This window comes from Capricornis sumatraensis, chromosome 1, assembly GCF_032405125.1.
Source record: "Capricornis sumatraensis isolate serow.1 chromosome 1, serow.2, whole genome shotgun sequence".
Lineage (NCBI taxonomy): Eukaryota > Metazoa > Chordata > Mammalia > Artiodactyla > Bovidae > Capricornis > Capricornis sumatraensis.
The window spans coordinates 58,043,779-58,060,040 of NC_091069.1; the positions used below are offsets into that span (position 1 = coordinate 58,043,779).

At 46.5% G+C, this 16,262-nt stretch overlaps 1 protein-coding gene across 1 annotated transcript in view; it reads right to left on the reverse strand.

The window, feature by feature from the left end:
* REEP1 (receptor accessory protein 1) overlaps window positions 1-16,262 on the reverse strand; it is a 112,113-nt gene that overhangs the window by 68,937 nt on the left and 26,914 nt on the right. The window contains exon 2 of the mRNA XM_068966795.1: window positions 3,211-3,283. Coding sequence (XP_068822896.1) covers window positions 3,211-3,283 — 73 coding nt within the window. The remainder of the gene's footprint in view (window positions 1-3,210; window positions 3,284-16,262) is intronic.

A 16,262-nucleotide genomic window follows, 5' to 3' on the forward strand; every position in this document is an offset into this window, starting at 1 on the left:
AAGGTCAACAGGGTTCAACACTATCTAATGGAGTTTGGAGTTGATCCTGCAGGGGATAAGCAGCCATTAAAGGACCCAGGGGGAGTGAAATGAATAGATTTCCATTTCTCGAGGGCTTGTAGACATGATGTAGACAACAGAGCATGAGAGACAGGAGGCAGAGGAAGCAGTGAGGGATCCAGTGGGCAGAACAACAGCCTCCACCCCCAGATGTCCTCTTCCTCATCCCCAGAACCTGTGCATATGTTACATTATATGATAAAAGGGACTTTGCAGTTATTAAGTTAAGGGCTTTCAGATGGAAAGATTATCCTGGATTAACCAGGCAGGCTCAGTGTAATCCAGGAATCCTTACAAGTGGAGAACCCTTCTCAGCTGTGGCCAGAGGGAGATGGGATTACAGAAGAAAGGTCAGATCCACAACACTGGTTTCCCTGAAGAGGCAGGAAGAGGCTCAAGCCAAGGCAGGAAGGTGGCCTCCAGGAACTAGAAAAGGCGAGGAAGTGGGCTCTTCCCTACAGCCTCCAAACGGAGGCTTGATTTCAACCAGGGACACCCATCTGACTTGACCTTCAGAACTGTGAGACAGTACATTTTTGCTTTTTTGGTTTAGTTGGTTTTGGTCTTTTTTTGGCAGGGGTGGGGGGGCAGCTGTACATAGGGCTTGTGGTACCTTTGTTCCCCGACCAGGGATCAAACTTGTGCCCTTGCAATGGAAGTGCAGAGTCCTAACCACTGGACCACCAGGGGATGCCTGCATTTGTGTTCTTCTAAGCCACAAAGCGCATGGTAATTTGTTACAGGGGCAAAAAAAAAAAAGGATATGGGAGGCCACGGGGATATTCAGGGGAACAATGACGAGAGCCTCATTGAAGAGAAAGTATTAGTCTCTCAGTCATGTCTGACGAGTCTTTGTGACCCCAAGGATTGTGGCCCGCCACACTCCTCTGTCCTTGGAATTCTCCAGGCAAGAGTACTGGAGTGGGAGGCCATTCCCTTCTCCAACGGATCTTCCTGACCCAGGTATCGAACCCGGGTCTCCTGCACTGCATATGGTTTCTTTACCGTCTGAGCCGCCAGGGAAGATCTCATTGAAGAGAGAGGGCAGCAAAGAAGGAGAGACCTGGTTTGAAAGATTATTGGGACAGTAGAGATGGAGGTTCATAGTTACCCGCTGGGTGTGTGGGCGGGGATGGGTGGTGAGGAGAGGCAGAAGTCAAAGGAAGCTTTCAGGCTTCTCTTTCGGACAAAAGGGTCTGTTGGTCAAAAGGAAGGAAAGAAGTGAGTGTGAGTCTGAGTGTGAGAGAATGTTTAAGTGTGCACGCAAGTGTGTGAGTTGAAGGCGTGTGAGAGATCCCAGATAAAGGAAGGAGTCTCCCTTAATACTACTGGGCTCTTTCCTTGTAGTTCCATTTTTACCAAGAAACTGGCTAATCTTACTCTCAAGCTTTCCCTCCTGAGAACAGCACCGCCAACATAAACAGCTGCTCTGCCTGTCAGTTATATTTTTCAGTTTAAATTAATGAATGGCCATTCTAGTCCTACACCAGGCTCCCCTGAGTTTAGTCAGGGCAAAACAATTCCCCGGGGTTCACTGTCTCCTGGGTGAGAGGACAGAATTGAGTTTTGTACCCCTGCAAAGCAGAGGATCAGAATTAAACCGCGGTGACTCGTTTCGTCTCCTTCCTTGGTACAGCGTCCCGCATCCCCGGCTGGAAGGAGTCAGAGAAAGGGAGGGAGACGTGGCGGAGGCTGCCCAGTGCTGTCCCCTGGGCCAAGGCAACTAGGAATCATGAGGTTCTGTGCATGCAACTTCACTGCTATTTATAGTTCACACTCTGAGATTCCTTCACATACACTTTTCGGGGACCCAGCCTCCAGAGGCGACACACCCCATTTGGATCCCCTGGATGGTAGCAAATGCAAGCCAGGCAAGCCATTCTGGGAAACTGGGGGGTGGAGGCAGATTTGGCTGAGTTGATATAGAGGCGGCTGGTTCCATCCTAAAGACATCCTGGGAAAGTCAAGAAAATAACTTCAGAGCAGGTTACCGCTCTGAATGATTAATTTAGCTGTGCCTAACTTGCCAAATGCGTAAAAGGAGAGCAAAGATCCTCTGTCCCTCCCAATGCTAAGGGCTGGGACTATTGATATCAACCCATTGCTCAGATGAGGAAATTGAGGCTCTTGGAAGTTAAAGTTCTTATCTAGTATTGGGTCAATCAAACATCAGAGCCAGGACTTAACTTCAGTCTTTTGATGACAAAAATCTCTATCCTTTGTACTTTGACGGAGGATTCTGTCCCCTCTGGGGAGGGACACCCCCCACCCTCCACTCCCCGCAGGCCTTTGTCGATCAGTGGTAGTCTGACGATTCTTCTGCCTGGAGGTGCCCAGAACATTTAGGGCTGTGACTGGGGCACCCAGATCACCCAACAGTGACACAATCCTCCCAGTAAGTCCTCCTGGTCCCCTACCTGTGTGTCCAGCCCTGGGCCAGGTGCTGTGGAAGATGGTATAGGAGGTATATGTGGAGGGTGGTACAGCCATAGGAGGATGGTAGCTCCTGTTCTCTAAAAGTTTATAAAGCAACAGTGCTTAGACCGTGGGGCGTTCAAACCACAGAACTGGAGTGGGGTTCAGAGTTGCTGAACCAGGACCTTAGGATCCAAGCCCCTGCCCCTAGTGCAAGACTGTTTCCCAGTAACACTGCCTTCCACTCCAGACAAGGGAACTGACACTCAGAGAGATAAGCCATGCTTCCAAGCCCATGGCCTGCGGCCTCTGGCAGCCTCCAACTCTAGCTACCGTTCCCTCTTGCCAGGCCTCCCCGCTCTCATCACTTCCACATTCTACTTGTAACACCTCTGTTACTCAGCATAGCAGTTCATTTGTTTAAAATAATGCTTAATTATGTCACAGTCATGACCACCAGTCAATGAAAAAATTGTGTGAATATGCAATCATCTCTTTTCCTATGGCCTCCACCTCACTCCATGCATTCTCATGACTCTTCATAAAGGGGTATGAAATCTCCTTGGTTAGCAAGGTTAAAGGAGAGGACTCCTGGGTGACCTCTGGCAGGTCAATGCACCGCCCTGCTCCCAGTACCCACCAAAGAGGGCGTCCGCCCTGCCCCCACTTCACGCTCAGCCTCCCCCACTTAACCCATCATCACCACCCCACCCACTCAAAAATTGTGCTACTTACATATTCTTTAATGTCCTTTGACTTCACAGCCTTGTAGGAATAATATGCAGGGTAAAGAGTGCCAAATATTAGCCTGGAGGAAAGAGAGAGGGAAAAAATGAGAAATGTGATTTTCATTCATTCTGTTTGATGGAAAATGTTGTCTTCAGTACCAGAGCATCCTCTGAACTACAGAACATGCTTCTGTGGGGCTTGGGTTATTTTTCTGAAGGCCCTGAAGCTTTTCTGCTCATGGCTGGGACGTGCTTAGAAACCTCTATGCCCTGTTACAACTCCACACACACCTTCCTTCAATCTGTCATTTGCCATACAGGAGGGTGGTTTGGGGTCATGAAAGCCAAAAATGGGAGGATCGGGGGCTCTGGAGGTGGGAAACCAAGGCTGAGCAGCCAAGACCCCTGAAATTAAAGGCCCAGTGGATTTCCCTGGTGGTCCAGTGAATAGGAATCCACCTGCCAATGCAGGGGACACAGATTCCGTCCCTGGTCCAAGAAGATCCCACACGCCATGGAGAACCAAGCCTGCACACTGAAACTTCTGAAGCCTGTGCACCTCGAGCCTGTGCTCCAGAGAAGGAGAAGCCGCCACAATGAGAAACCCACACACCGCAAGGAGGAACAGTCCCCACTCTCTGCAACTAGCAGAGTCCTTGCAGCCACGAAGACAGACCACAGCCAACACTAGAAATTAATAATTATACCTTTGTTTTTAAAAGGCCCAGTGTTCCTCCCTACTATGAATCCCTATCAGATGCTCTCTTAAGCCCACCTACACCTTGGGCTTCCTTTTCTACCAAAACCGCATCACTCCAAATTTCTTCAAATTTCACTCCCTTCAGATTGGATTTCAGCATCCTGCAGTCAGAGTCAGCTGTTCAGTTTGTAAATCCAATCAAGCCAATCCTTTCTCCCACCAGACACATAAATCCCCACCTTGCAATAACCTGCTTCCCACTGCTCTGAAGATGTAGAAGCAAAAATAATGACACCAGTGTGATGTTTGGGCTTCAGCTCTCACTGAGTCATCGCTCCTGGGGCCATGCACCAAGTCATTAAATAATCAGACTCTGCATAGCATAGCTCCACTTGCCCTCTTTCTCTCTACTTTGTCCCTTCCCCACCCCCAACCACTGAGGCTTTGCCTGTTCTGTCCTTTCCTTCTGGAATCTCTGCACCACCACCCCCACCTCCTTCTTTGTCAGGTTGGTGCCTATTCACTCATCAGATGCCAGCTCCTTATGACCTCTTCCTGGAAGCCTTCCCTGACCTCTCCCCCTAAGTTAAATCTTCCCACTATACTCTCAAAGCATGATATACAATTTGATCAGGGCATGTGATATTTTGATTGACAGCATCCCCCAATTGGACTCTGCACAGAATGGATCTGTTTTGTTCAACAGTGTGTTTCCAGCACCTACCACACAGGAGACTCAATAGATACTTTAATAATTATTATTTTAATTTTACTCATTTATTCATTTTTGGCTGTGCTGGGTCTTCATTGCCGTGCATAGGCTTTCTCTGGTTGTGGCGAGTGGGGGCTACTCTCTAGTTGTGGTGCTCGGACTTCTCATTGTGGTGGCTTCTCTTGTTGTGGAGCACAGGCTCTAGGGTGTGCAGGCTTCAGCAGTTGCAGCTTGTAGGCTCTAGAGCACAGGTTCTGTAGCCGTGGTGCTTAGTTGCCCTGTGGCATGTGGGATCTTCCCAGACTAGGGATCAAACTCATGTCCCCTGCATTGGCAGGTGGATTCTTAACCACCGGACCACCAGGGAAGTCCCCTCAATAGATATTTTTAAATGAATGAACTGACAGGATGCTGGAGCTGGAAGGGTTTCATCCTTTCACCCGACAGGTGAAGTCACCTCTACGTGTCAATTCAGGTGCCAGCTGTTGTACCATCCTGGCTCTGTCCCCACAGGGGCCAGCATCTTATGTGACAACCCTATGGACAGAGCAATCCAAGGAGACACCACACTCAGGAAGCCCAAAGCCATGGCTGCTTCATCGGCGGGGGGTCATACAGAGAACTCCCATCAGATGCTATTTATCAAGCAGGACTTAGTTTTACAATAAGCTGTGGCAGGTAACACCTTGACAATCCACATTCATCAGGTTTCCATGGGAAAACAGAAAGCTAACTGAACCGAGTCTGTTTCTAGTGCTGAATGGGAAGGGGAAAGGGTTTTGTAACCTTGACTCACACAGGCCCTGCACTAAGTGCTCTGCAGACATGAGCTCAGACAGCGTTGGAAACAAGAACCTCGTCCATAGACAGGGCACCAAGGCTGGAGTGGCTAGTGTGAGCTTGCCTAGTTCCATGACCAGAAAGGGATAAAGGAGGGGAAGGGACCCAGCCAGACTGGCCTCCTTACCAACACTGTCCGCTGCCTTGGAGAGCAAGGCCACGCCCTGGGAAGGCTGAAATTGTATCTAGGGAGCTAGATAAGACAGCCAAAGGGACAAAAACATAGTCTGAAAGAAATCAAAAAAATTCAAAAGGAGACAGTGACTTCCTTTGACTATCCGGTGCCTAAGACTCTGAGCTTCTAATGCAGGGATTGTTTGGTCATTCAGTCATGTCCGACTCTTTGCAACCCTATGGACTGCAGCACGCCAGGCTTCCCTGTCCTTCACCATCTCCCAAAGTTTGCTCAAACTAATGTCCATTGAGTCCAATGCAGGTGGCCCAGGTTCAATTCCTGGTCAGGGATCCCACATGCCGCAACTAAGAGTTCGAACGCCTCAACTAAAAATAATCCCGCATGCCACAGTAAAGATCCAAGATCCTGTGTGTTGCAACTAAGATCTGGCGCAGCCAAATAAAAAGTCAAAAAATTAATTAAAGGAAAAAAAGATGGCCACAGTGCCAAAGACACAAGCAGCCCAAGGAAGTCCACTGGGATCTGTCACAAGTCAGCTCAGAGGAGGAGGTTTCCCCAACCCCCCGACCCAGCCCCACTTCACTCTAAGCAGTGTTCTCAGATACGTGGGAGAATCTCCCTTTGTCCATGAGATCTTTCCTGACCTCAGCATCGCCTGAAGATTAGGTTCCTCTTCTGTTCTTCACTGCCACACCCTGAACGGTCCCCTTTCTTAGCTCTGATCCATATCACTTGCATCAGTTTTTTCCATGTCTGTCTCTCCCACAAGACAAGTTCCACAAAGTTGGCTTGATGTTGTCTACTTACGAATCTAACCCACACCCCTTGGGCAGAGGAAGTGCTTGGTAAATATGTATTCCCTCTGGGAAATTTCAGAAAGTGGTGAAGCAAAGGTCAAAGCCACCGAAGGGATGCTCATGACTTTGGGGCTGAGGTCTCAGTAGTGAGGAGATGCTGGACAGCACCAGGCTGTTTCAGCAAAGCCTCCAGCACAACATCACAGGCCCCGGAGAAACAAACACGCCCTCCTTTGGCACAGAGGCCCTGGTCAATAGTCACGTCTGCCAGGACAGAGGAGCCTGGCATGCTGCAGTCCATGGGGTTGCAGAGTTGGATGTGACTGAGCGGCTGAACAGCAGCAACGGCTGGGAGGGTGTCCAGCCCCTGCCTTGAGGCAGTGCGTGAGCAGCAGGAGAGACAGGTGGAAAGTGCATCTTGACCTGATAGCCCATGGATCAGCCCTTCTGTGAACCCCAAAGGCCAGCGACAACCCCCGAGTGGACATAGAGGCAGAAAGCCTCATGAGGGCCAAGACAATGGAGGCGGGTGCTCCGTCTGCCTGGGGGACTCAGATGGGAATGGCTGCCAACATCCCCCTACCTGGCTCCCATCTGACAGCACAGGGACAGCGAGACAAATGTACCTGTGCTTTCCAGTCTCCAAAAGCTCAGAAACGCTGGCATGTAAGGGACTAGACTCAGTATTTCACTGCCCAGAGGAGGCAGAATGGAATGAAGAGGGAAAGTTCTCCTAAATCTATTTTGGAGAAAAAAATAAATGAAGCAGGTCCCTGCCAAAGGGGGTTGAGATTGATGTCCATTCAGAGCAAGTCCCCCTGGCCAGGACCTTCTCTTTCCCCCTCTCCCTCAGCTCCGGACCTAACCCTAACCTCCTGGCCAGCGGCTGTTCCCCACTGAGCCGTGCTTGCACGCTCACAACGTGTCACTTTCTGGGACTTCCCTGGTAGTGAGTGGGTAACAGGCAGGATGGCCAGGGGTCTCCAAACAGAGGAAATAGGCAGCAAGTGTCAGATATATTTTATCTCTCTCTTAAACAGCAGGAGGAAACAAGTGTTAGGGTTTTTTTCCCCTTCTCTCTACAAATTTTAAAAAGGTTTCTCTTAAAATTCTGTGTGGCCATAATGACACCTGGTTCTACCTGAACTTTTCTCAAACCATGAGTGAACCAATGTGTTTTTCTTATGAAAATGTTTGTCTTAAGTTATGTTAACGAACTGTGTATTTACCCTAGACTCTGTCTTTCAAGTCAGTTCCCCCTCAGAACCGACTTGACAAACCTGTATATTTCACTCATACGTTGTTCTCCTAATCTATGTTAATGAAACTATATATTTACTTGGAAACCTGCCTTTCTTCAAGATTCAAGTCAATCATTTTATGGCCCAGGATAACTCACCTAGTGCCAGTGTTATCTCAAAATGAATGTTGTGGGTGAGGGGTCTGGTGCCACTCTGAGTTTTGAGACATCTCCTTTCTATAATTAACAGCTTGCTGGTAGCTATACAACATCCGGCTAAAGACTAGCAGGGGGGCACTCTTTCTGCCCCTTTCTGATGTCTATGTCAGAAGCTTTCTCTATCTCTTTTATACTTTAATAAAACTTTATTACACAAAAGCTCTGAGTGATCAAGCCTCGTCTTCGTCACTGGCCCTGGACTGAATTCTTCTCCCCCGGAGGCCAAGAATCCCAGCGTCTTTCGTGGCTCAGCAACAACCTTTCAGTAGGCCAGTGGCTAAGATTTCATGCTCTCATAGCAGGGGGCCCAGGTTCTATCCACAATCAGGGAACTAGATCCCACATGCCATAACTAAAGCGTTTGCATGCTGCAACTAAAGATGGAAGATCCGGCATGTCACATCTAAGACCCAGTACAACCAATGGAATAAAAATAAACTTTTTTTTTAAACATGTGACTTCCTATTGGCTACCTCTTCTTCAATTTTTTAAAAAAATTATTTATTTGGCTGCATCAGGCCTTACTTGCAGCCTTTGAACTCAGCTTTGGCTAGTTCCCTGACCAAGGATAGAACCCGGGCCCCTTGCACTGGGAGCTTGGAGTCTTAGCCACTGGACCACCAGGGAAGTCTCCCAGCTTGTTCTTCTGCCTGCATCTTAGTGCAAGACCTTCCCACAACTCCACACCTCCCCCGCCCTGCCCCCACCGGCTCCATAAAGTCTCACTAATCCTTTAAGACCGAGCCACTTCTGTGCATCTTTGATCAGTCGGCTCTCAGGATTTTCTTGACACTGTAAGTCTCTTACAGCTCTTATGTAGTAGTTTTAATAAGAAGACATTAAAAATAATGATATGAATATCACTGAGTGCTCACTCATGCCAGGCACTGCTCTACAGGCTGTCCATTCTGTCCTCTCAACATCAATCCAGGATAAGAATTTTTGTATTGTTAGTCACTCAGTCGTGTCCGACTCTGCGACTCCATAGACTGTAGCCCACCAGGCTCCTCTGTCCATAGAATTCTCCAGGCAAGAATACTGGAGTGGGTTGCCAATTCCTTCTCCAGGGGATCTTCCCGACCCAGGGATAAAACCCAGGTCTCCTACACTGCAGGCAGATTCTTTTTCATCTGAGCTACCAGGGAAGCCCTAAGAATTCTTGTCCTCAGGTGCTCAGTCGTGTCTGACTCTTTGCAACTCCATGGATTGTAGCCCACCAGGTTCCTCTCTGTCCATGGAATTCTCCAGGTAAGAACACCAGAGTGGGTTGCCATTTCCCTCTAAAGGGAAGAATTCTTACTACTCCATTTTACAGATTAGGACACAGATTAGGACATTTTAAAGGGACAAACAGCCAGGAGCTGAGCTGGAATGTGACCCAGGCAGCCAGACAACAGGCTGACTGTCTTCTCCCAGGGCGGCCTGTGCTGACGGGGTCAGACCATCCAGACCTGGGGGATTGATTAGTGAGGTCCCCAGCATCTGACACAGCGCCTGCCCAAGTGCCTGCTGGACGAATGTCTGATGGATGAATAAATATCAAACAACTGCAACCTCTCTCCAAGGAACTTCAGCCCACTTCAGATTCACATAACTCTCTCTATAAGGTCAAGAGAAAAGCTGTGCAATTCTTAGGAGGAATAAAGCCACTTAAGTGCTTAAGGTTGGCTCAAGAGCGGGAAGGAAGAAGGCTTGAGTGCCTTCTGTAGAGGGGAAACCAGGCTCTGTGTTCACACACTCCACCTGATTATCTGTGAACAGAGTCCCACCTGGCGTTCCAGAGCCACAGAGCTTTGCACCCACCCACCCTCTGCGCATGGCCATTTACTGCTCCCCGGAAGCCCCCAACCCAACCTACTGCCTCCATGTATCTGCTTGCCACATCCCTGCTATCTTTGCCCTTGATTCCTCCTCTTGCTCCAAACTAGGGGCCTTCTTCCGGGTTGCCGCCTTCGCTTCCCCCCAGCTGCAGCAGTGGGGTGCAGGATGGGGTGGGCAATGGGCCTCCTGTGAATGCTAACCTTGGAGACAGCAGTTCCCAACTGGGAGCTAGACATCTGGGCAACATCTGAAAACATGCAGGTCATCACAACTCAGAGAACACTACTAGCATCTTGTGGTGGGGGGAGGCCTGGGATGCTGTCCAACATCCTACAACACACAAGACAGCCCCCCAAAGCCTGATTGGGTCCATAACATCAGAAGTGCCAACGTGGAGAAACCCTTGTCTAGGTGTTACTTTTCAATCCTTGGGCCTTGCTCATTTCCTTCAGCTTAAATGACATAAGATAAATGCTTTGAGTAGGACTCAGGGGCGTCTCTTCTTTCTCCAGTTAATTTCCAAGGAGTTAAAATTTCCTAAGAAGAAAGGGCTTCCAGGTGGCGCTAGTGGTAAAGAACCTGCCTGCCAATGTAGGAGACATAAGAGACTCAGGTTCAATCCCTGGATTGGAAAGATCCCCTGGGGGAGAGCATGGCCACTCACTCCAGTGTTCTTGCCTGGAGAATCCCATGGACAGAGGAGTCTGGCAGGCTACTCTAGCAGCCATGGCCAGTCCATGGGATCACAAAAAGTTGGACACGACTGAAGCGACTTAGCACGGCATAAGAAGAGAGGTAAGAGGTCTGTTGAAAGCCTGACTGAGCCCCACTGAGCCCCTCACTGGGCTCACCAAGCCAAACAACGGCAGAGGGTCCCAGAGGGTGAGCCCATGCCCGATCTCATCTCGGCCAAATCCACAGGTTCCCCCCTCAACACTCAGTCACCCCTGCTTCCAGCCGCTCCACCATTTCCCAGCCCTGCTGGGACCCCAGCACTGGCAGCAATATGCACCCTTGGCACCGATGCGAAATATACAATTTCTGATTATGGTCCTATGTAGGTTTTTCCATGAAAGTTTATGAATCCATTTTTCAAATGTTTACTGATTTTTGTCTATCTGTTTGGCTGTGTTGGGTCTCAGCTGCAGCACACAGGATCTGAGATCTTCGTTGTGGTGTGCAGGGTCTTTAGCTGCAGGTTGGGAACTCTTATTTGCAGCACGTGGGATCTAGTTCCCTGACCAGGGATTGAACCCGGGTCCCCTGGATTGGGAGCACAGAGTCTTAGCCACTGGACCACCAGGGAAGTCCCTATGAATCAGTTTTGATTACTTTCCAAGAGAATTAATTTCCAAGACCGTTTTTACTTTCTACTGTCACACAAGGGTCCTCCTTGGTGCTAGAGTGCCTACTAGCATTTCAATAAATATGCTACAATTTTTAAGATGGAAAAAACTTAAAACAGGAGAGAGAGATCTGAAGTCTCCTATATGTACTCTTTTCTCATATTTTTCTTTCCTTCCTTCCCCCAAATAAGCAACCTCCTGAATTCAGTGTTTCTCATTCTATTTCTCACTAATATTTTTACTAACTCTGTAAGCCATGCTGAAACAGACAAAAATGTATTTCTATCTAAACATTATATAAATGGAATCACACTATATGTATCCCACCGAAATGTGTCTTCATTCAAATTTATGGTTTTGAAATTTTGATCCGTATTAAGACTTGTCTTTCTAGACCTTTTTTGTTGTTCTTGTGTTGGGTCTTCGTTGCCGTATGCAGGCTCTCTAGTTGGTGTGTGGGATCTTAGTTCCCCGACAGGAAATCAAACGCACATCCCTTGCATTGGAAGGTAGATTCTTTTTTTAAAATATTAATTAATTTATTTTAATTGGAGGCTAATTACTTTACAATATTGTAGTGGTTTTTGCCATACATTGACATGAATCAGCCATGGGTGTACATGTGTTCCCCATCTTGAACCTCCCTCCCACCTCCCTCCCCATCCCACCCCTCAGGGTCATCCCAGTGCACTGGCCCTGAGTGCCCTGTCTCATGTGTTGAACCTGGACTGGCGATCTATTTCTGGAAGGCAGATTCTTAACCACTGGATCACCAGGGAAGTCCCTCTAGCTCACTGTAAACCTCTGTATACTATTTCATTATGTGAATTTATCACAGCTTATTTACCCATTCTATTGATGCATATTTAGGTTCTTTCCAAGTTGCCACTATTACAAACAGAGCCAGAATGAACATTCTTATACAAATCTCCCTGGGCATGGGTGGGACTTACTCTAGGGTTTACACACAGTGTGGGACTGCTGAGTTGCAGGGCATAGCACCTTCCTCCAGACAATGCCAAACCACTCCCCAGAGAGGTTATTATACCAGTCTATACTCCTTCCTGCCATGTAAATGAGTTCTGATGTCCTCCATTCTTTTGTTTTGGTTGCGCTGGGTCTCCATTGCTTCCCTTGGGCTTTCTCTAGTTACAAGGAGGAGGGGGCTACTCTTCATTGCAGCGAGTGGGCTTCTCATTTCAGTGGCTTCTCTCATTACAAAGCAGTGGCTCCAAGCACACAGCCTTCAGTAGCAGCATGCACGCTCAGCAGTTTACACGGGCCTAGTTGCTCCGTGCCATGTGGAATCTTCCTGAACCAGGGATCAAACCTGTTCCCCTGTATCGGAAGGCACAGGATTCTCCATTCTTGCCAAACTAATACAGTCAGATTTAAAATTTTTTTGCCAATCTGAAGGATGTGAAACAGTATCTCAAGTTTGTCTTAATCCATATTTCCTCAATTGCAAGTGAAGTTGATTAACATTTTATGCCTCTTAGCCATTTGGCCCCCTTAACTGGATGAACTATTTATATTGCTTCCCTCCCCAACCCCATTCAGTTCTTTATCTTTTTTTTTTACTGATTTTTAGGACTTCTTTGTGAATTCTGGGTATAAATTATGCCTTGGACATATGGATTGCAAACATCTTTTCCCAATAAAAAGACCTTTTAACTTTCTTTGCTGTGGTCCCTTCTGTTGCACAGAAGTTTTAAATTTTAAATGATAATATATCAGTGTTTTATAGCTTGCTTTTTTATATCTTGTTGAGAAAATCCTGGCCACATATATCTTCTCATAAAAGTTTTTAAGGTTCACTTTTTCACTATTAGGTTTTAATTCATCTGGAACTTATCTTTATGTATGTTATGAGTTAGGGATTCAACTTTATGCTTTTTTGTAAGGATCCCAACTGTTCTAATAACAATTACTGAATTCTTTCCCACTGATTTTCAATTCTACCGTCATGTGTAATGTTTTCTAATGTGTATAAATATTACTTCAGTTCTCCATTCCCTTACCCTGGTCTACCGACCAACCATGCACCTATACCACAGGGTATTAATTTCCATAGCTTTATAATAAATCCTGATATTCTTTTTAAAAAGTATTTATTTATTCGGCTGTGCTGGGTCTTAGCTGCAGCATATGGGATCTTTAGCTGCAGCATGCAAACTCTTAGTTGTGGCATGTGGGATCTAGGTCCCTGACCAGGGATCGAACCTACATTGGGAGCACAGTGTCTTAGCCACTGGACCACCAGGGAAGTCCCCTAAATCCTGATATTCTTAACACTGTCTCGCCTATTCTTAGCCCTTAGATTTTCTATATGGATTTCATGACAGCTTGTTAAGTTCCATGAGAAACGTTATCTATTTTGATTGAGAGTACACCGAAATCACAGATTTACTTGGGAAGAGTCACCATCTTTATCGGGTTTCCTTTCCATGAGCATGGTCCCTTCTACTGAGTCTTCCTTAACGTCTTTTCAAGATATGCTACAGATTTTTCTATAAAGACCTTGGACTTGTTTTGTTTTCTTTATTCTTAAGTATACATTTCAAGAGGGTTTTTTTATGGTATTATGAGTTTTAAAAATTAGATATTCTCTTGGTTTTTAATGTTATACAGGAATGCCATTGGTTTTCCATGTGGATCTCAGAACCACTCAACTTGCTGCAATCAAAAGCATTTGCAGTCCCAAATGCATTACAACTCCATGAAAAAAGTCAAACCCCAAACCAATATACTGCATGATTCTATTTATATGCTATTCTGAAAAAGGAAAGGTTATAGGGATAAAAAAAGAATCAGTGGTTGTGCAAGGACTAGAGATGGTGGGAGAGGTGACTACAAAGTAGCCTGAGAGAATTATGGGAAATGATGGAAGCTTCTTGCATCTTGATTGCAGTGGTGCCTACATAATTGTCCATTTATCAAAACTCAGAATTCAAACTCACACTTAAAACACTCATACCAGGATTTCCCTGCAGCAGTCAAGTGATTAAGAACCTATGTTTCAAAAAAAAAAAAAGAACCTATGTTTCCAAAGGCAGGGGTACAGGTTCAATTCCCAGTCAGAGAAAACTAACCCACGTATGCAGGCAAAAAATTTTTAAGTAAATAAATAAAATAAAACTTATCAAATTGATTAAAAAAAACCTGACCTTAAAAAGAAAAAGCATCTGGAAGAATTCACACTCGTAAGTGTGTGTGTGTGTGTGTGTGTGTGTGTGTGTGTGTGTGTATTGGTGTCCAAAAATGCATAAAGCTGGCTAGGCATTAGCCTCCAAGCTCGACACAACTTCCTGATATTGGAGGGTCCATGTGTGACAAAACAAGGATTTGCAAAAAATATAACAAGGGCTGCTAATACTATAGCTCTGAAAGGACTGTCTTAGACACACTATGGACCTGGGTGCTATATGCAACTGAGCAAGCCTGATCTTTACCATGCTGTGTAGGGAACGGCCTTACTCACAGTGGTTATCCACAAGCCTAAGCTGGGCAGCTTCTCAGGCTGGGCACAGAGCTCAAGGTTCCCATGGCACAGCAAGCTGGCTGGGCTCTGGTTGCCATGGGTCCCACCCCTTGGGCTCCCGCTTCTATTTACCCACTGTGACCTTCTAAAAGGCTGGAGGGAGAAAACAGGAGAACAGCAAAACTGGCCCACTGGGCATTTGGGCTCCTTGGAGACTATATGACTATGATTTATAAGTTCTTCCTTATTTACTGAGTATCCATTAGTTATCAGGGACTGTGCAAACTTCTTTATAAGCAATATCACTATTCATCTTCATATGGCCTATGAGAGAGAAATTGTTTTTTTCTATAATACAGACAAGGAATCTCATAAAGAAGGCTGAACACTGAAGGACTGATGCTTTTGAACTGTGGCACTGGAAATGACTCTTGAGAGTCCCTTTGACTATAAGGAGATCAAATCAGTCAATCCTAAAGGAAATCAACTCTGAATATTCATTGGAAGGACTGATGCTGAAGCTGAAGCTCCAATCCTTTGGCCTGATGCAAAGAATCTTTGGAAAAGACCCTGATGTTGGGAAAGAATGAAGGCAAGAGGAGAAGGGGACGACAGAGGATGAGATGGTTGATGGCATCACTGACTTAATGGACATGAGTCTGAGCAAATTCTGGGGGACAGTGAAGGACAGGGAAGCTTAGCGTGCTGCAGTCCATGGGGTCACAGTCAGACATGACTTAGCAACTGAACAACAACAAAGCTGTTCTCAGTCAAACATAAACAAACCATGTCCTTCTTTCTCAACGTGGCATGTGATTCTGCTAGCCCCTGCCTATAGACCCTTCTCTTTTTCTCTTGGTCTCACTGTGTGGCACGCAGAACTTCTCCAAACAGGGATCGAATCTATGCCGCCCACATTGGAAGCACGGAGTCTTAATCACTAGACCACCAGGAAGTCCTGTAGACTCTTTCTTTTCGGTGTGCTTCAAGTCCAACTCCTCTCTGCAGACTTGAGACTAACACGTGCAAAACTGTTCCTAGGTGAACACCCAACAAACACCTTATTCTTTTATTTGCTCCTTTGGTCTACACCACAGCCCTCTGAGACAACTGGGATTCTTTTCAGTTAATAAAAATCTGAGGCTCAGAGTGGTTCAGAGACCCGCCAAAGGCCCCTTCCTTATCTGACAAGACTCAAACTCAGGTCTCCTGCCCTGAAGTCCAGGACCATTCTGAAGCCCCTATCGCCCTGGCACAGAGAAGAGTTTATTACTTATTTAGAGTTGTGTATAATGTGTGTGGCAAAAATACAAATTTAAATTGGATTACAGAAATACTCCGAAGTCCAATTTAGATAAACACAAAACAGAAGAGACACGCTGCAGATTTCAGTTCATGCTGTTAAGCGTTAAACTCTGCAGTCCAGCCCACTCAAGTGCTGTTTAAGTGTCGGTCTGAGTGTTTTTCAAAAAATCTATATGATTGAGATTTCTGTTCTTAAGAAATCCAGAAGCTAAGCTCTGGCATCAGACCTGAGTCCAAATCTTGCTCCATCACTGACTAGCTATGGAACTGGGAGTGTGTCTTAACTCCTCTGGACCAGTTTCCTTGAGGCTGGAGAAGAAAAACACCTATGGTCAACAGCCACTGCACGGATTAAACAAGGAGACCGTAGGCGAGAATTTAACATTTCAGAGGCAGTGTAGAAGGATGACAACACAATGTTTTGTGTTTCCTTCCCTTCTACAGAAACAAAAGGACCACTTC